The sequence below is a fragment of the Myxocyprinus asiaticus genome, chromosome 4 (assembly GCF_019703515.2).
Source record: "Myxocyprinus asiaticus isolate MX2 ecotype Aquarium Trade chromosome 4, UBuf_Myxa_2, whole genome shotgun sequence".
NCBI lineage: Eukaryota > Metazoa > Chordata > Actinopteri > Cypriniformes > Catostomidae > Myxocyprinus > Myxocyprinus asiaticus.
Genome location: NC_059347.1, coordinates 60,099,638 through 60,119,962, shown reverse-complemented (window position 1 = coordinate 60,119,962; position 20,325 = coordinate 60,099,638). Strand labels below are relative to the sequence as shown.

The 20,325-nt window shown below is 38.0% G+C and overlaps 1 protein-coding gene across 2 annotated transcripts in view; it reads left to right on the top strand.

The window, feature by feature from the left end:
* LOC127439993 (netrin receptor DCC-like) overlaps positions 1 to 11,593 on the top strand; it is a 330,771-nt gene extending 319,178 nt beyond the window's left edge. Inside the window, exons 28-29 of one of the 2 annotated variants that reach the window (XM_051696333.1) lie at positions 4,821 to 4,960; positions 8,222 to 11,593. In XM_051696333.1, the coding sequence (XP_051552293.1) occupies positions 4,821 to 4,960; positions 8,222 to 8,311 (230 nt within the window). In that variant the 3' untranslated portion in view covers positions 8,312 to 11,593. The remainder of the gene's footprint in view (positions 1 to 4,820; positions 4,961 to 8,221) is intronic. The other variant, XM_051696334.1, reaches the window with a different exon arrangement.
* Positions 11,594 to 20,325: the final 8,732 nt, after the last annotated feature.

Sequence of the window (20,325 nt, the reverse complement as noted above, 5' to 3'; positions counted from 1 at the left end):
AGCTGGCTACCTAGACAGCATTTTAAGGTTGCATAAATGCACTTCTAAAGGCTGTTTCAAGGTAGGAATCATAAAGTTATGTAAGAATATGCTGCCCTCTAAGATACCTTATTTAGGCCAAATTTTAAGGCACTTTGAATGTGTCCTTCATGGAGAATGCTATCCCAGAATGCGGACGAAGTGAGAGAAATTTTTATTATATTTGTGATTCACAAAAAAATATCAGTAATTTTTTTGTATCTTATTTTACCCAATATTTGTGTGTGTAATGTATTTTTTATGATTATTAGCATATTGCTTCTTTAGTTTAGCAACATGCTAATGTCAAACTCTATAGAGTGCAACAGTGCCTGTCCACTTTTCAGCCGTTTTGGTTCCAGAAGTATTTTTCTCATTCATTTTTTCCATAGGGATTTCATAAAATGTTGAAAAGCCATGAACAACAGCAACCAGCTCCAAGGTGAATGACAACATTACATTGATTTAACCCTTTCATATGGTTAATAACTGGGCCACGCAGAGTATCATCACACATATGTGATATTCGATGCATGATCTTTCTCCGATGCGTGCTGTCATTTGTTTACATTAGTAGCGGTTGTCATTCATCAAACAAACAGCTACTCAAAGAGTCTTTTCAAGCACATAATATGTTTATTTTATGTAACAAACAGACAAATTGTCACCAAAGTACCACGATAGCAGTTCACAGCTTGTATATGCACAGCCATCATATCTAAACACGATCTTCCCATGCACGCAGTCACGTCTGCTGATTAGGTGCAGATGTGATTTTCTTTCACACAAACAACAACTCAAACAGTCTTGTCGGGCATATAATACGTTTGTTTTCTGAAAAGACTATCCAAACTATCACAAAAGCACCACGATAACAGTTTAAAACTTGTATACTCACAGTGAAAACATGCTGATTGAGCACGATATCCGATGCACGCAGCCAAGTCTGTTTACATAAGCGCTTGTCAAACACACACACACACACACACACACACACACAATGTCTGAGATGTCAAACAGTGCATAGGCAAACCCGACTGCTGATATTATATGTTAATTTGTTTTTTACAGCTATAAAACCAGAAACAGACTGTTGTGCTCTATTGGATAACTGTTTCTTAAGGGTTTCTCGTGCACTATTTCTATGATACAGAGACACTTAGGATGCTGCCTTAAAAGACTGCTTCCTATGTAGACAGTAGACAGCAAGGCAGCTCACTAGGTTTGGCACATAGCCGTTGTGTTGGTGATCTGCTTGTATAAGAGCCGCACTGAAGGAGTTTTGAGCTCCACTTTCACTCCTGGAACAGGTGCTGCCAATTTCCACTGTTAAATGATGCTGCCGATGCTCAGCGTCTCATTAAGATGGAAGATGTGATCAGTTCTGGAAGCGTGTTGTCTGCATCCACCATCACAGTCTGTCAGTCCTGCGCACACTCATACCATCACGTCTTCAGAGGGAACGCTCGCGGATGAGCGCGGACGCCATCAGCCCATCCATCTGTCCATTTCACCTCCCGCCAGATGACCAATCTCACTCCTGTCTGGAGTTGGGCCAGTGAAGCTCTGGATGAGGATCTGGACTCTGAAGAGAATTGCCCATTTGTTAAGCTCTGCCCCCCTTGGTTACGGTCGCTCGCACTGACAAGCTCAGCAGAACTCCCCATAGGAACGAATGGATGATTGCAGTGAAACGGCGCAGTTTTTAGCAAATTATTCTCATAAACGGTATAGATAATATTCTTACGTGAGCTGGATTGAAGAGTAACATTAAGTGTATTTATCTGATGTAATATACACGGTATGTTATACACATTAATTTGACTGAAAACTGTGGAGATTGTGAATCAGAATAAATCTCGTCAACAAAAGCACTGATGGAAATGTTTTTTTTATATTTTTTTTATCAACGATAAAAAGGACCAGATGAAAAAGATGCATTATGACTATAAACAAACAATTTTTAATAAGAACATAACGCAAGATATTTACAATGCACTGAGAATGTTATTATTCCTTTCTAGAAATCTAGAAAGAATTTATTAAGATAATACATTCATAGTATGTTGTGAATTTCCCCACTTCATAAACAGGTTAATAACATCATTCAAACACATCCTATATATGAGATTAATAAGCTATATCCAAAACATAGTGTAAACATTATATTACAACTTACGGCTACACAGACAGTAAATGAATACAAAGGTGAACTGAAGTTGCACGCTAGTCAGAATGCATAACTTGCACTGACGAAAAACACAATACACATAACGCAATATCAAATAGTCTCTGAAGAATTCACAACACTGTAACTTCTTAAAAGTAGCTAATACTGTTCTTCATTATAGTATATTATAGTTATTCTACTGTATGCTATTCTGGAGCTCAGGTGTTCCAGACCAGGGAATAAAAATGAAATGTTTTTCATTTCAGTTCGTTCTGAGCAAAAACTGTATTTTTTCGTTCTGGTTCAAATGTTCAGCAGCCTCCTTTCCAAAAGGTTACCAGTTAGACCAGTTTAATAAAACGGTTAATAAAGTACTCTGTGCTAAGGGGTGGGTGAAATACTAATTGTAGTGTTGCCAGATCTCACAAGAGAAGCAAGCAACATGGTCTGGAAAAACAAGCTCAAAATAAGCCACTTGCCTTAAAATAAACAAAACATTTGCGATTTATCACAATAGAGATCATAACAAGCATACTGCTAATTAAAAGTTTAAGTATCATTTTAATTACAGATCTATTTCTTAGTCAAAACCTGGCAGCATCAAATCTGTATTAATGCATCCTATCAACTGAGAAAAGTACTTTTTACCTCTAATAATATTTCATTGTATCTGGATTAACTGTGCATGTATATGTAGTTATTATACATAGTTTTTAAAAAGTTCTTCATTCACCGAATGTGACATCCACAACGGGCGATTAGGCAAAGAAATATGTGTTGCAGCAGTTTACTTCAGAATTAAAGCACACGTTTCATTTTTTCAGGCAACATGAAGTGGCGTAGTTACAAAAATTTACTGTGATAAACCTTTTGGCCTGTGGTTTCATGAAAAAAATAATCGAACAAAATTAACCGGTTATAACCGCCTACCAGCATTTAAAAATACAGAGTGGAAACAGCCCATCTTGTTGGCAAAGCCTATTTACACAAACTCCGCCCACCTTTGCTGAGACCAAGCTGAAGATAGCTATAACAAATTTCTTAGGGGTAAACTGCTGGTCAAATGAAGGCAGGCATATTTGAATTTTTCACAATGGGGGCAAAGACTTTGAACAGGTTAAAGTGTTAATGGGTTAAGAGAAAGGAGAACGGAGTGATTACAAGTTTACGACAAAGTGCATCTTCACCTGTCGATGTAGTTGCTCAGAGTGTTAAGACCTTGTGTGGATGCATAGTTATGCTGGCAGTCTGGGTACGAATCCTGCCATATCATACTTTTTCCCATGTTTCCACTCTTAATATTTCCTATAATACTACTTATGTTAAAGGTGCAATACGTAATATATTTACTGTACTAAAGCATAAAATTATCATATGTTATTAGAGATTTAGGAAGCATGCTTAGCTGAAATACTGGCTTCTCCGAAAACAATGCTACAGTCAGTATATTCTACTTTGAAATGTCCGTTCCGGGACGGAATTTCTGTTTGTGTTTTGGCCTGTGTGATCCCGCCCACTGCCCATTTCCCAACAGTATTTGGACACCCCGGGTTGCCAGATTTGAAACAAGTTAGCGGGCAAACCCAGCACACTGCAGCCATGGAAGCCAGCAATACATCTAGCTAACATTGACAGAGTTATAAAAAATCCACATGAGCTGGTTTATAATTGCAAACAATTAAAACATTGCAAACGTATACATTAGCTGATCAACTTACAGTGTAAGGCTCATCGCTTGTTATTGTCAGTTTGCTCGTTCCTGTTGCGTGTCCTCAACCTGGCAACCCGCGTGAGCTTCGTGTCTGGGGAGGAGGGGGCGGGGAGACAGGGGTGTAATAGTATCTAACGCTATTTGCACTTAGTGCAAAGAACATGCTTTTTGTTGCTTTTTACACTTAGTGTAAATAGCCTCTGCCAAGTTTTTACTCCGGAACAATCGAAAATGACTTTGTTCCAGTTTTCGGTTACGTTCTGCTAAACATTTCGTTCATTTTCGGTTTTCATTCCTTGAACCATTTTTAGTCCCTGTTCCAGACAGATTTCTCATTTTGTTTATGTTGATAAATCATGTTTTATACATGTTTAAATATATAAATGTACTGTACATTTAATTTTTTTTTTGAATATTTGGTTCAAATTTGGTCTGTTTTTTTTTTGGCATTCTGTTGTCAACTAAATTTACATGCTATGAAAGTCTAGAAAAATGTATTCAAATGAATGAAAATGACATGACGAAATATTGACTAAATGTCAATATGGACATTTTCATCAAAAGACAAAAATTATGACTAAAATAAAAAACTAAAAATGAACACTGCTGTTAATAGGGCAACAAAAACAGTATGTTAGCTTTGTCAAGCCAACATAATAATGTGGGGGGGTAAAAGTCGACAACAAATTTCAATTAATTTTTGTTTTGTTGTGATAATGTGAAAAGCTTTCTGGATTTTTGTTGTTGTTGTTTTTGTTTTTACCTTTTTCACACACAATGTAAAGCATAATTCATAAGTTTATCAGCTTGCCCTATTTATCTGATTAATCGAAGAGATAATCTACAGATATATCAGATGTTAGTTGTTCTGTCAGTGTGTTGGTGGTTTGTAATGACACACGTGTGTCTCTCTGCTCACAGGTGGCAGTTTACCCAAACCGCAGATGAAGACCGCATCACTGGGGCAGGCTGGGAAGGCCAGGTCACCATTACTGCCCGTCTCTGTACCGACCGCCCCTGAGACTGGTGAGGAGGGGCAGAAATCAGACGACCCATCAAGTGTAAGTAACCTAAACCTGCAACACACACAATCCCACACTGACTCAGAGAGCCGCCCTCCTTCATCATAACTCAGACGTTCGATGTAAAAATATACGGATCAGAATTCTGACTTCACTTCAGTCTACTAAGACGGACTTCACAGAGGATGAATTGTTGCAAACTCAAAAACATGGGATTCTTCATGAGCCTCTGTCTGAAGCATGGTCTCAGGATGGAGTTCACCAAAACCACCTGCCATAATCTTCCAGCCGGACTTTGATACTCCTCACTGAATGGTACCTCTATCAACTTAGTCAAAGGACAGAAAACACTCTCTTAAAAAAATGAAGTACATAGAAAATGAATTAACCACTAACAAAAGCCATCATCGGCCAAAATCAAAGGACAGTGCATCTACATGTATTTCCTCAGTTCATTTGTGATGACTTCAAGGACATATAGTTCACTAAAACTTAGTTCATACAAAATCATTTTGTTTAACCACTGACCCACAACACTTACTTAGTTTACTCATTTTAACCACTAATAGTTCTAAACATAAATAACTAATATTGGCATTATATTCATTCATTTTCTGTAATATCATAATTTCATGTACAAATAAATCTGACTTGACTCAAAACGGAATTGCACTTCTGAGAATCATTTCCTTGAAACATCAAGCAACAATTTTCCTTGTTTTCCTCCTTTCGAAATAATTATTGATGCATCTGAGCTTCAAAAACTACATTTGTGGCAAACTTACCATTTTTTATCATGAATGGTTGAAGTTGTTAATAATGCACAAAGCATTATTGATGTCACGCTAACAATGATGCTGTGAAAGTTTACAGTAGTGATTTGGTTTCACCTGGAAGATTTAATCGTTTATAAGGATGAAGAGAGAGAGTCAGAGAGAAGAAATAAACAAATAAACTGACATAAGCACACACTTCACTATTTCTCTCTCTGTCACTCACACTTTCATCAACATATTCAAAAATATAAATACTACAACAAATTCTGTCACAATTTAGACTAAATTATTTTAAGATTTACAGTATATACATATTTGAATTTCATAACTAAATTGCATCAAATTAAATTGAGTAATCTTTAACAAATAAAATTAAATAAACCAATTGAATTTAGTTACAAAATACATATATTAAATTGATTACTTTTTGTTATGAAATTGAAATGCATAGTCAATTGTAGAAATAGGCTAAAATGCTTTTTGAGTTTATTCGCCCTCATGTTGTGCCGAACCGGTACCAGATTTTCTTCTGGGGAACATGCTGCTGTTCAACATACAATAAAAGTGGAAGCGACACAGAAGTAGTCCATATGACTCATGCGAAGCATTGCGTGAAGCAGTGCGTGAGGAACAGATCTAATTTGAAGTCTTTATTCGCTGATAATCTTCGCCCGCACTGTGAAATCTCATTTGCACTTGTGTTGAAATCAAAAAATGTCTCCATATGGCATTGGTTCTTTTTTATTTTTTTTTAACTCCCAATTTGGAATGCCCAATTCCCAGTGTGCTTTTAAGTCATCGTGATCGCGTAGTGATTCGCCTCAATCCGGGTGGCGGAGGATGAATCCCAGTTGCCTCCACATCTGAGACCATCAACCCGTGCATCTTATCACGTGGCTTGTTGAGCGCATTGCCACGGAGACATAGGCTAAAATGCTTTTTGAGTTTATTCACCCTCATGTTGTGCCGAACCGGTACCAGATTTTCTTCTGGGGAACATGCTGCTGTTCAACATACAATAAAAGTGGAGGCTTCACGCCATCCACCGCGGCGTCCGCGCTCAACTCACCACACGCCCAAACCGAGAACGTACCACATTATAGCAACCACGAGGAGGTTACCCCATGTGACTCTGCCCTCCCTAGCAACCGGGCCAATTTGGTTGCTTAGGAGACCTGGCTGGAGTCACTCAGCACGCCTATGGCATTGGTTCTTGAGTGTCACATGATGCATTGCAATGTGGCAAGTTTGAAAAATGTGACAGAAAAATGGAAATTGAGAGCCACATCAGAGGGAAAGATTATCAGTGAATAATAACTAGGGCTGCACAATTAATTTAATTAACTAATCGTGAAAGTGTCAATTACTGCATTCCGTTGAGGTCACTCCCGTTGCACAAACATTTTTTATGTACAACTTTTTTGCAGCAGCAGTGGAGTATTAACCAATCACACACACGTCCGTTGCTTTATTTCTGTGTCTAATTTTATACAAAACGGTTTTGTTTTTAATACCTCTAATCAAAGCAATTTGAAGTTGACCGTTTAGACACTGTCTTGATTTACTGATGTATAAAATATAAATAAGTTCTCAGTTTATTTTTGGATCTGTAGCCGACATAAAGAATGTGGCATGCATATGCTCCGTGCATTACAGTATCAAGGGAAATAATAATAATAATGCCATAATAATCCTGCAGCACTAATAATGACTTAAATTACTACTCAGAATCCAATTCTTGCTTTTGTTTTAGCTGTAGAAACTGTATTTGAGTTGGATTTGCCAGTGTGAACAGAGTTTTAGTCTCCTGAAATCTTTTGTTATTTGTTCATAGTGCTTTTCCTCAGTCTGTCTGCCTTTGTCCTCGTGTAAACCGTCTTTATGTGCTGCATTGGCATGCTCATGACAGGATATATGAATATATGGCACTGATGCAGTCGACCGTTGATCCTTCAACAGATGCATGATTGATAGTTTCATAGATCTTTCTGCCAGAGAGCGTTTCAGAGAAGGATATCTGAAGGTTTCCATCAGGAGAAGAGTGGAAAAGCTCTAATGTTATAGATAGTCAGCGCTCAAAGCACTCTATTACATTCATAGATAACCAATAAATGCACAACAATAACAGCGCTTTGATATTGATGCAATAACCATACTAATTGTTTCCGATAGATCTAAAGGTCAAGCATTGAAGCATGTGTTCATAAAGGCGCTTTCAAAATCTGGCAGCTTTGAACCGTGAAAAAAAAAAAAAACTTTTCTCTGGATATCAGCCTACTAACTAATCTACAAATAAACTACAATTTAAGGAACAGTTCAGACAAAAATGAAAATTATGAAATCATTTATTCACCCTCATGTTGTTCCAAACCCGTATGACTTTCTTTTAGAGATGTGAAAGCATACAGTGACCAAGAGCTGTCAAGCTCCAAAAAATATCAAAACTGGGGGAACATTTCCTTTAAAAGATTACTTGTTCTTCAAATGAAGCCTAATGAGATGTTCCTGTCTTGTTTTTCTGCAGGTGTATGAGCAGGATGATTTGAGCGAGCAGATGGCGAGTCTAGAAGGTTTGATGAAGCAGCTGAACGCCATCACAGGTTCAGCTTTTTAACACACACTTGTCCAGAACCCGTGCAGAGGAACCAGCACCTGAAACCAGGAACTCTCAGACTGTCTAGTGTTGACGTTCCTTTCGCCCGGCCTTCATCTGCTTATCCACAGAAGACCTGAAACGGGACACAAGAAGGGAAAATGACAAACAGACTCAAATGGAGCACCACAAAATGACTCTTTTCTTACACTGTCTGGAATTTTAAACTTGTTTCTCCTCACAAATGTTCTTGGGTTGGTGGTTTCCACCACACCCTTCAGCCTATGTGATCTCCATCCCGCTAAAAACTGAAGTCCGCTCTCAAACCCGAATCCTCGCTGACTCCAGTTTCTCCACAGGTTTCACGCCTGGCTTCGTGTGGATCCATCCAAATGTACAAATTTAAGAATCTGCTGTTGGAAGCACCTCTAATTAGACTATTGGAGTAATTCAACGTCTATGATGGTTACAGAACTGGATCCATTTCTCTGCCTCAGAACCTTTCCAAATATCTTGTTGAGTTGCCAAAATACAGAGCTCTCCAGTCATGTCTTGCCAATCAGTTGCTGCCACGATCCCTTAAAATACATTTCACTCTGTGGATTGTATATTCATTCCTTGGGGAGGATATTTCGGTGGAAAAAATCGGTTTGTCTCAGACACAGTTACATCGTTACTCTTTCATTAGTTCATTGAGTTTTGGATGAGTTTTGGAAGAATGGAAATAAATAAGTTCAACCATTTTGTTGTTGATATCCCTATTTTATCCATTTCGTTTGTTGACATTTCGTTTGTTTGTTGTGAAACTTCTAAAAGACACTTTTTTACGGAAACGCTATGGTATTTTTACATCAACAAATGATGCTGAAACCGTTTGCCTGGTTTGTTACATACTGATTCCTGGAATGCACCGATCAGAGGGTGTGAAGCTCGCCTGCGGACGAGTGAATTACTGATGAGTGTACGAAGAGTTCGGGTTTGATGGATCGGTCATATCGACATCATAAATTCAACAGAGAGACGTGCTGCTTTGTTGAAATCTTGTTTTTCCTTTTCTGTTCACATTTAAACCCTTTTTGTTTTGTGTGGAAGAGAAAAAGAGACATTTTGATGTGCCTATATACTGTACAGTATATATACATATTTTTTGCTTACTTTTTAGTCACTTTATTTATTTGCCATGTGACAAATGTTGCTTAATTCCACATATCTAAACCTGCAAGACAAAAAAGAAGTGACAAAACAAACGCAGTTGCAGGGTAAAGAGGAGAGAAGTGGCTGTGTTTGGTCAGTTTTTCCCACTATAGGAAGATGGACATGTCCCTATATTTGATATTTTTCTCGAGCAGTATGTGTGTGTTACCATGGAGAACAAATGAATCACTGTAGCAACACGTGAAAATATGCTGTTTTTTACTGTACAGTTCCAGAGAACAATTGCTGGTGACATTATTGACTTGGGTGCGGGTGGGCGTCGCGTTTTTACTGATATATTTAATATATATGATTTAGAGTGTTCCTTTCACATTAATTTATAAGGATGATGTGATGAATTAATTCTAAAGCTTTTATTGAACCCATTAGGAAAGTAAAAATGGAGAATTCCACTGTGGAATTTTGGGAACGGCCTCCGGAATCTCACTGTGTTTTTGAAACTGTCCTGATCGGAACGTTGAAACTGAACTATTTTTGCTTCGGCATCATTACACACACCTTTGGTTTTATGCATCATGTCAGTTGTGTGGATTACGACATTACTGGCAAACAGGACGAGACACGTTTGGTTTTGTCCAGAATGGAGCGTCTGAACTTGAAGAACACTGGCAACATTATTTTGTCTGTCAGAACAAACACTCGTACGTTTGCTTCATAGTCCTACATTTGTCTTTCTCACTGTGAAGAATTAAAATTTCTCCTTTTAGGGAAGAGTTCTGTCATCATTTACTCACCTTTATGTTGTTTCAAACCCGAATGATGGACTTTCTTCCATTAAACACAAAAGGAGAAGAATCTTTATTCAGCTCGTTCCATACAGCAATAGTGCAACCGCAAAAAATGGACGAACAACCACCATTAAATTATCATAAACGTAGTCCAGTACTCTTTTAAGTCATAAAAGTATTTGAATACAAACTCAAATATGATTTGAGAGACGATTACCAGTGCATAACGACTTAAATTTGGGGCTGTTCCTCACACAAAGCTATCGTATGTCTTTGAAAGTCTTTGATTATAGTGCATGAGTCACACGGACTACTTTAATGACGGTTTTAATAATAATAATAATAATAATAATTCCTTACATTTATATAGCGCTTTTCTAGGCACACAGTGGCTTTACATAGTATAGGGGGACTCCCCTCAACCACCACCAGTGTGCAGCATCCACCTGGATGATGCAACACCAGACATAGTGCATCAGTACACTCACCCCACACCAACTATTGGTGGAGAGGAGAGAGTAGAGTGATGTAGCCAATTCAGGGATGGGGATTATTAGGAGGCCATGATAGATAAGGGCCAATGGTGGGAATTTGGCCAGGACACCATGGTTATACGCCTACTCTTACAAGGAGTGCTCTAGGATGTTTAATGACCACAGACAGTCAGGACCTCGGTTTAACGTCTCATCCAAAGGACAGCGCTTTTTTACAGTATAGTGTCCCCGTCACTATACTGGGGCATTAGGACCTATACAGACTGCAGGGTGAGCACCCCCTGCTGGCCTCCCTAATACCTCTTCCAGCACCAACCTTAGTTTTCCCCAGGAGGTCTCCCATCCAGGTACTGGTCAGGCTCAACTGGGATGGCATGAGGGTGAGTAAATGTGGAGAGAATTTTCATTTTTTGGGTGAACTATCCCTTTAATGACAGAATTTCACCCAAATAATTTGAAGGCAAATGTGGAGAAACATTGGCAAATGCATTACAGATTGTTTTCTACACATTCATGTTGATTCTGTCAGACTTATGAAAATGCAAGAGAAAAAAAGAATTCTTATGTGTATGTTGACTTCATCCTTAACTTGTCCAATTTTAGCCTTGTTAACCAAATTAGAGTAGTCATTGAAATATGAAGAACATTTTTCCATGTAAAGAGAGGGGGGGACAGAGTAAAAGCCCATGGGGGTTTCTACCCATCACGTTGTATACAATTGCTGGTTTTGTAATGCACTGTAGAACAGTCCAATGGTCCATTTTTATATAGAAATGTTATTTCAATGGTGCATTCTTTTTGTTTGATAAATAAAGTTTTTGATAATAAAAAGTGTCTTTTGCAGATTTTCTTTTCTTTATCTTGTACGTTAACACCACAAATCTTCATTAAGTAAAATAACGTTAATCAATTTTATTATGCTGTGTCTGGAGATACACTGAATTCCTATACCGATTGTCCCTAATAAGCAGATAATGTGTTTGTACAGTACACCTTACACCATGTTCTTTTATAAAGGTTGTAAAAAGTCCCTAGGATGAATCTGTACACTTGGCGACCTTGGCTTGGTGACTGTTTTTGGCTGTTTCCAGATAAGTCTTGAATCGAGAAAGACTGACCTCCTAAAAGGTCCATCAAGATTACATTTCAGTAATGTCAACAATGTTATGGAGATAACTGTACTGACTGTCTCACCATGAATTGTCCTACGAGTGGTCCGTCACCTCTGATGGAACACCTTTATCAGCATCCTGTATGCTCAATTTATGTTCAAACTGTGCATGTCTGTTTGGGTTTTGACATCCAGAGAAGGAGGAAATTCTTGAATTGTCTGTATTGATTTCCATGTAAACACATGTTTTAAGTGCCACAAAAATGGCAAAATTTCTTTAGTGTAGCCAGTACAACCTTGTGCGGAGACTGCTGTGCCATTATTCAGTTCACGTTCAGTTCTTGGCCAGAATAAGATACAATATCTGCACCTGACTTCATGCTGACAGTCAAAAGGTCATTCCATACCAAATCAAGTACATTTTAGACATTTCCTCATCTGGAATTTTTTTATTTTGCTAATACTTTTTTCTAAAGAAAGATAAATATAATATATGATGATAGCCAACATATTAAATGCCATGAATCAATATTTACTGAGTAATCCATTGTTTTGTAGAGGGGAGTCACAATGACAGTTTTCGCCAGTGATTTTGGAGCGAAAGTAGAGGTTAAAAACGAATAACCTTAGAAAGGTGTCAGTGTCATGATTTTATTTTTACTCAGAGATAGGTAGGTCTATTACTAAAATCAGTTGACTTCAGCACCTCTTGTTGCATTATATGACAATGGTGCAAAGTCCAAAAATGGGAAACACTTTATTTGTGTTGTTTTGCCAGAGTTGGTGTGTCTATAACTCCAGAAGTGTTAAAGATATATTAATATCCTTTTGGATTCACATTCAGAACAAACTTTTCTTTTGGTATCTTCATTTCTAAGGCCCTATATGGTTAAATCCCAGTGAAATGGGGCTCTCAATGTGGCTCTGTGCGTAAATTGTTACATTTTAACAATTTTCAATGGTCAAAAACCAAAGGTGGGTCACATGGTATGAAGCTATTTTTTCTTGTCCAATAAATCAAAGGTCTGAGCCACAAATAATGTTGAAACAAGAAATGTACCTTTATTTATTCACATTAAAACAATCATGTCAAGTGCCCAGAAATACACTATAAAGAATAAGTGACACATGTAGCTCTAATCATTGGGGTTTAACCATATAAGGCCTTAAATGTGATTTAAAAAAACAAAAAGGATGAAAAAGTTTGGGGAAAAAGATAGAAAAAGATAAGTTTGTCCCGAACCAGACTCTAGAAGGATATTAAGAAATCTTTAATACTTCTGGAGTTATAGGCGCTCCAACAAACGTTTTTTCCTTCCCATTTTTGGACTCCATTGTCATATAATGCAACAAGAGGTGCTGAAGTCAACTGATTTTAGTAATAGACCTATCTATCTCTGAGTACAAATAAAATCATGATGCTGACACCTTTCTAAGGTTATTTCTTGACCTGTAGTTGTGCCCTAAAATAGTAATTTTGACTCCCCTCTACAAAATAATGGATTACTCAGTTAATATTGATTCATGGAATTAATATTTTGTATTTCATCATTTCCTCTTGTTGAGTTGACATGGAATGACCTAAGTGTTTGTCAGGCTAGAACGCAACTCCGTTCTTATCAGAAACCACAGTACTGAATCGAATACAGCAACCCTCTGTAGATTATAGTTCATAATAGAGACCAGTTTCTATTGCACAAGGTTGTCGAAACAATGCCACAATAAATGCACACTGTAATCAAAGCTAAAGGCTACGCTGCTTGTGAGGTTTATTGAGGCGCGCTACCACATATTGACGTGGCGTGTAAAAACAGATGTACTTCAAAGATGGAATTGGTGTGGTAGGAAAATCCGTACTTTTATTACGGAATTTACGTATGCATCAGGAAGAATGATTGATTGTGTAGTTTTTGTAACGCATTACTTTTTAAATAATCGCACTAAATTAACGCGTTAAATCAACAGCCCCAATATTTTTCCATCGTTTTGATTTGATTGCAGTGCTTAAGGGGATTGCAGTTCATTCCCAAATCTTAAGTTTGTAACGTTGTGATTCAACTCGGAGCTGGTTATTTCAGATTATGGTTATAACTCTTTTATGAAGGATTTTATTAAATCACTATGGAGAAAATGAATGGGGAAAATGCTTCATGAACCAAGACAGCTGAAAGAGTGCACAGGCACTATTGAAGGTCTATAAAACATGCCTTTTACTGTCTTGCTGTGTTTTCATTGGTTTGAACCAACCTATGGCAACATGTATGATTCTGAGTCCCTTTGACCTAGAAAATTTATGCAATAAATAAAGTCTTTAAATGATTAAATCTCAGATAATGTAGTTTTTTTTTTCAACGCCCCTGATTTCAGGATTGCGCCTGTGATGGGCTAGTCCAATGTAAATTCCTATTTCAATTTAATTTGCCAGTTATGTAGCTTTCAGGTTAAACCCATACAAATCATCTGATTTTACAGCATATGATATAAAAACCTAGGCCTACATAAAAACATATGACATAAAAAAGTCGCATAGCTGCACATAAATGCAACAGCACATATTTCAAAATACAAATATATATTTGTTTTTCTATATGTAACATATATTTTTCCTAAATCATAGTTTATTATCATCTCATCTAAATAGGCTATGTACATATATTCCCCAAAATGAACTATAGTTTTATATGTACTGTATGTTAATTGCCATATATAAGATTTCTGTACTGGGAAGGCATATGAAATACCTTTTAATTTACACTGTAATAAGCATGAAATACTTTTATTTTTGTATGTTCATAGTAACACTTTATTAATTCGAGTCGAATCAAAGACTCAAGTTTATGCACTGTATTATAAGATGTCCTTCTCACCCACACCTATCATATCACTTCTGGAAAATATGGATTAAACCACTAGAGTCGTATGGATTACTTTTATGCTGCGTTTTTGGAGCCATTGGCACCCATTCACTTGCATTGTATGGACCTACAGAGCTGAGATATTCTTCTAAAAATCTTCAATAGTGTTCTGCAGAAGAAAGAAAGTCATACACATCTATTTTGGTTGAACTATCCCTTTAAGTTTAAAACTTCCTAAAAGAAAAGTTATATTGCAAGATCTGACATGCAGAGAGGCCACGTAGAACTCTACATGATTCTCACTGAAATTCAAGCCAACTTGAGCAACAACATGCACTAAACACAGATTTATTGGTTGGGGTGTCATGTCTTAAATTGTTCCAGTTCTATTAAATATCTTCGCATCGCCTCAAATAAACGTTTTTAGCATTCTCATGTGTTTATCTCACAAACTACAGGCTGAAGAAGAAACTGCAAGCCGTAATTTCACTAAAAAGTTCAGTGGTGTAGATGTTTTTCTCAGAGCGAAGCAACATTTCTGGTCCTCTTTGCTAAAAGAACATCTGCGTCACATTTGTGCACTGCCTTAAAACACCTCACTTAGTCCCTTTTGTAATTTGTCATCAACAAAAGTGGCAGTGGCGCACTGGTGGGCGACAGGAACATGAGCTCCTTACAACTGTGTTTTGTGTTTGTGTGGGTAACAGCTGAGCTAATGTGTATCCGGTTTAGCCTGATGTGTGTGACGTGACTGAACAAAAGCACTGATATTGCAGCTCGCTCGGCTTTGTTGTGTTGCCCTCGATATTACAGATAGCAACATGAAAACACATGAACATAATACGTGTAATGGCCATTGAGGAACACGTCTGTGGCTATTTAATTTTCAACAGAAGCACATCAGCTGACTAACAATAGAGTATGATTACAAAATGTTTAATGATTAAAACCAATTCCATGATAATAGTGCTGAATGAAACTATATTTATGAATGTAGCCTAAATGAATAACTCGATTTTGACATAGCCTGTGGCCAATGTAATTTAAAAGTGACACAAATTCACAGCCATGATGCTGGCTTGTTCTGGGTGGGTTGCAAAAGGTGTTCCAGATGGTTGCTAGGATAATCTGTGTGGTTACAATAGGTTTTGTGAGGGTCTTGTGTGGTTGCTAGCTTTATTTAGGTGTATCTAGGGTATTACTGTGTGTTTTACTTCTGTGATTCTTTTTTTGTTATTAAATTTTTGTATTGATTCCAATCATAAAACATACAAACACAACATAAAATATGGAATCAATTATTCACATTAAACCCCTCCCCCCGAACATACCCCCCCACCCAACACAAACAGGCACTACTGTGGTCACCAACAACTAGAACCTAAAAATGAATTAAAACCACTCCCTAAACAAGGGTGCCCCAGCCTCCATCCCCTTAGGATGACTTTTGTTCCAATCATGACTCCGGCTAGGACCCAACTTTTTAAATATCTGTCCCCAATGTTAACAACTGTCCCATCACCCAGGATACAGAGTCTGGGGCAAAATGAAAACTGAGTGTCCAATACCTCACACATAAAGCTCTGAACCCTCAGCCAAAATGCTTGGATCTTAACACATCCCCAAAAAACATGTGTTGTGTCCCAGTCTTCTGATTGGCACCGCCAGCAGGTGGGTGTGTCTTTAAGACCCAACCTATTCAATCTAGAGGGGGTCCAATAGAATCGATGCAAAATCTTAAATTGCATCAGACGTACCCTTGCATCTCTAGATGTAGACTTGATGCTTTTTGGAATCCTAGCCCACACTCCGTCCTCCAATACCAAATTTAAATCTTTCTCCCATAATCTCTTGAGAGAAGACGAAGCTCCTTTCCCCAGACTCTGAATTAACAGGGAGTAATCATCACTTCCAGAGTATCTGCCGCTTTAGGGGGTGTATACTGCTCCCAAACATAGTACAGAACAGGTGGCGCAGCTGTAAATACCTAAAGAACTGAGATCTAGGAATCTTAAAATGTTGAACCAAATTTTCAAAAGATCTCAATACTCCACTCTCATATAGGTCACCGAGTGTATTAACCCCCTCACAATCCACTCTGACCAGCAGAAAAGGGACTTATTAATACGTAATTTAGGGTTCAGCCATATGCTCGAGGCAACATTTAAATAAATGTCCGAATTAAACACTCTGGACACTTTTGTCCAAACCGCGTGCAAATGCGAGATAACGGGGTGTGACTTAACTTCTCCGGTTAGTTTGATAGAAAGGCTTTGCAATGGCGAAATAGTGGCAAGGACTTCCTGTTCAATACAAAACCAGGGAGGGGCTCTCTCAGGTGGAAGCAACCAATGAGCCAAATGTCTAAGACTGAATGCATAATAATAAAACAAAATCTTGGGTAGGCCTAACCCACCTTTGTCAATTGGCCTATTTAACTTGTTGAAATTTAATCTGGGATATTTACTATTCCAAATGAAGAACTTCACTATGCTATCAAATTGCTCGAAATAAGAGAGGGGGACATCTACAGGGAGAGACTGTCGCAGATAGTTGAATTTTGGAATACAATTCATTTTAATAACATTAACCTTCCCAATCATAAATAAATGTAATGAAGCCCACATACTCACATCACTCAAAAACCTTTTTAGTAAAGGGTCAAAATTACCCTTTTTAACTAAATCACACAAATTTGCTGGGAATAAAATGCCCAAATACTTAATGCCCTGTTTGGGCCACTGGAAGGTGCCCAGTTGAAAAGCCGTTACTGGGCAGTCCGCTGTCAAAGCCAAAGCTTCGGATTTAGACCAATTGACTCTGTATCCTGAGAACTTAGAAAAGGAATTAATAATCCTGTGGAGGCAAGGCATAGATCTAAAGGGGTCAGAGACGAATAATAAAATATAATCTGTGTAAAGCAAAGGTTTACGCACCACACCTCCTGCCATCACCCCTGGAAAATCCTCCTCCTTTCTTATCGCGGCTGCTAATGGTTCCAGGGCAAGACAGAACAATAATTGGGAAAAAGGACAACTGCCGGGTGCCCCTATCCAGAGTAAAATAATCTGAAATTGATCAATTTTTTTGTACCACCACTACCGGGTGTCTATAAAGTAACTTAATCCATTCAAGAAAAGTATTTCTGAACCTGTATATTTCCAAAACCTTAAAAAGTTAATCCCATTCTACCATATCAAATGCCTTTTTGGCGTCAAGTGAGATGGCAGTGACCGGAGTCTGATCATTCACCACTGACCACATGATATTGATGAAATGCCTAATGTTATCAGAATAGCTGCGGCCCCAAATTAACCCCACCTGATCTGTATGTATAAGAGATGTCATAACTTTACTTAATCGGTTAGCCAAAATTTTGGACACAATTTTAACGTCTAGCTGGATCAGGGAAATTGGACGGTAACTCTTACACTCACTTGGATCTTTGCCCTTCTTAAGAATCAGACTGATCCAGGCTTGTGTCATGGTTGGCAGAAGCTTTCCATTCTTTAATGATTCCGTTCTGTCATAAGATCTAAAAAATTCAGCGGCAAAGCCATCTGGCCCCGGAGCCTTGCCAGTAGGCAGGGCCTTAATTACCTCGCCCAGCTCCTCCAAGCTTTATTTAGAAATTCTCAAGTAACATTAACTTTTTTTGGTTAAATTTTACTCACTCTTAGTTTGTACATTTTACACAAGAAATGCACTTCATTAGGTACACTTGTACACCTAGTTATTCATGTGATAATCTAATCAGTTAATGTTCACATCAACCATCAGAATGGGGAAAAACTGTGGCATAATTGTTGGTGACAGATGGGCTGGTTTGAGTATTTCTGTAACTGCTGATCTCCTGGGATTTTCACACACAACAGTCTCTAGAATATACTCAGAATGGTGCCAAAAACAAAAAACATCCAGTGAGCAGCAGTTCTGCAGATGGAAATGCCTTGTTGTTGAGAGAGGTCAACAGAGAATGGACAGACTGGTTTGAGATGACAGAAAGGCTACGGTGACTCAGATAACCCCTCTGTACAATTGTAGTGAGCAGAATAGCATCTCAGTATGCACAACACGTCGAACCTTGAGGCGGATGGGCTACAACAGCAGAAGACCACATCTGGTTCCACTTCTGTCAAGAACAGAAAGCTGAGGTTGCTGTGGGCACAGACTCACAAAAACTGGACAGTTAAATTTAGCCTGGTCTGATGAATCTCAATTTCTGCTGAGGCACACAGATGGTAGGGTCAGAATTTGGCGCCAACAGCACGAATCCATGGAACCAACCTGCCTTGTGTCAACAGTCCAGGCTGGTGGCGGTGGTGTAATTGTGTGGGTGTAATTTTGGGCCTGTTAATACCAATCAATCATTGCTTGAATGCCACAGTCGTTTTGAGTAATGTTGCTGACCATGTGCATCCCTTCATGGCCACAATTTACCCATCTTCTAATGGCTACTTTTAGCATGATAATGCTAATCACAAAGTCACAAAGCAAAAGTTATCTCAAACTGGTATCATGAACATGACAATGAGTTCACTGTTCTTCAGTGACCTTCCCAGTCACCGGATCTGAATCCAATAGAACACCTTTGGGATGTGGTAGTACGGGAGATTCACAGCATGATTGTGCATCTGACAAATCTGTAGAAATTGCGTGATGCAATCATGTAAACTTGGACCAGAAGCAATGGCAATGGAAATAAGATCCGGAGCTCCAAATGCAGACTTGAACACATTGTGCACAAAACACAATGAAGGTAAAAATCAACCAAACAAACAAAAAGCAAACAAAATCAACAATGTAAATAAATTTGCATACAGTGAAACCATGCAAGCTCATTTATTATTCAAGCAAAAACCAGCTTTGAAAAATTAATAAAATGTACTTATTTTATTTACCTGTGAAATTTACTAAAATAAGAAAATTAATATAACTAGGTTTTTCACTTTAGGACTAACACACAAACAATCAAAAATACTATTTACTTATAAACTAGAGCATTAAGGTTTACATGTTTGAATTGAGAACAAATGCAGAGTTTACTTAATATTTTCAAGTTCACGCTTAAACTAAATTATTTAATGTAGAAAGTACTTAATGTTTTCTGCTATATTTACTTCACTACAAAATCTTTTTTTCAGTGTAATGCTGACCTGCATTCTTAAATAACGTACTGTTTTACCAGCCGAGAAGTGCGTCCTCCATCAAATCTAGTGCATACTCTGACAGTACGTGATTTCGTACGCAGGGATTGTTTTCCTTTTTATACACATTATGGATGAAAGGTAATTATGAACAAAATCTCTTTTAAAAAGAAAAGAAAAGTTTCACTTCCAAATTTTACACTTGTGCTTATCCAATAACGACCTGAGAGACAAAATATGATGTAATTTCTGGCAAGGAAACATAGTCTTACAGTGTCCCAACAAGAGAATTTGCGTGCTGGTGACATGAAATGCTACAGTCATTTCAAAGTCGTGGTGATGTTAGGACGATAGACGGTCACCCTGTTGATCTGTTTATCTATGCACTGTGACCGTGGTGTGTTGAGGGTCGTACAGGAGTGGATTCGTGCTGAGCATATATATGCTGATGGTGTGTTGACCTACATATGCAGTCGCAGCGGTGT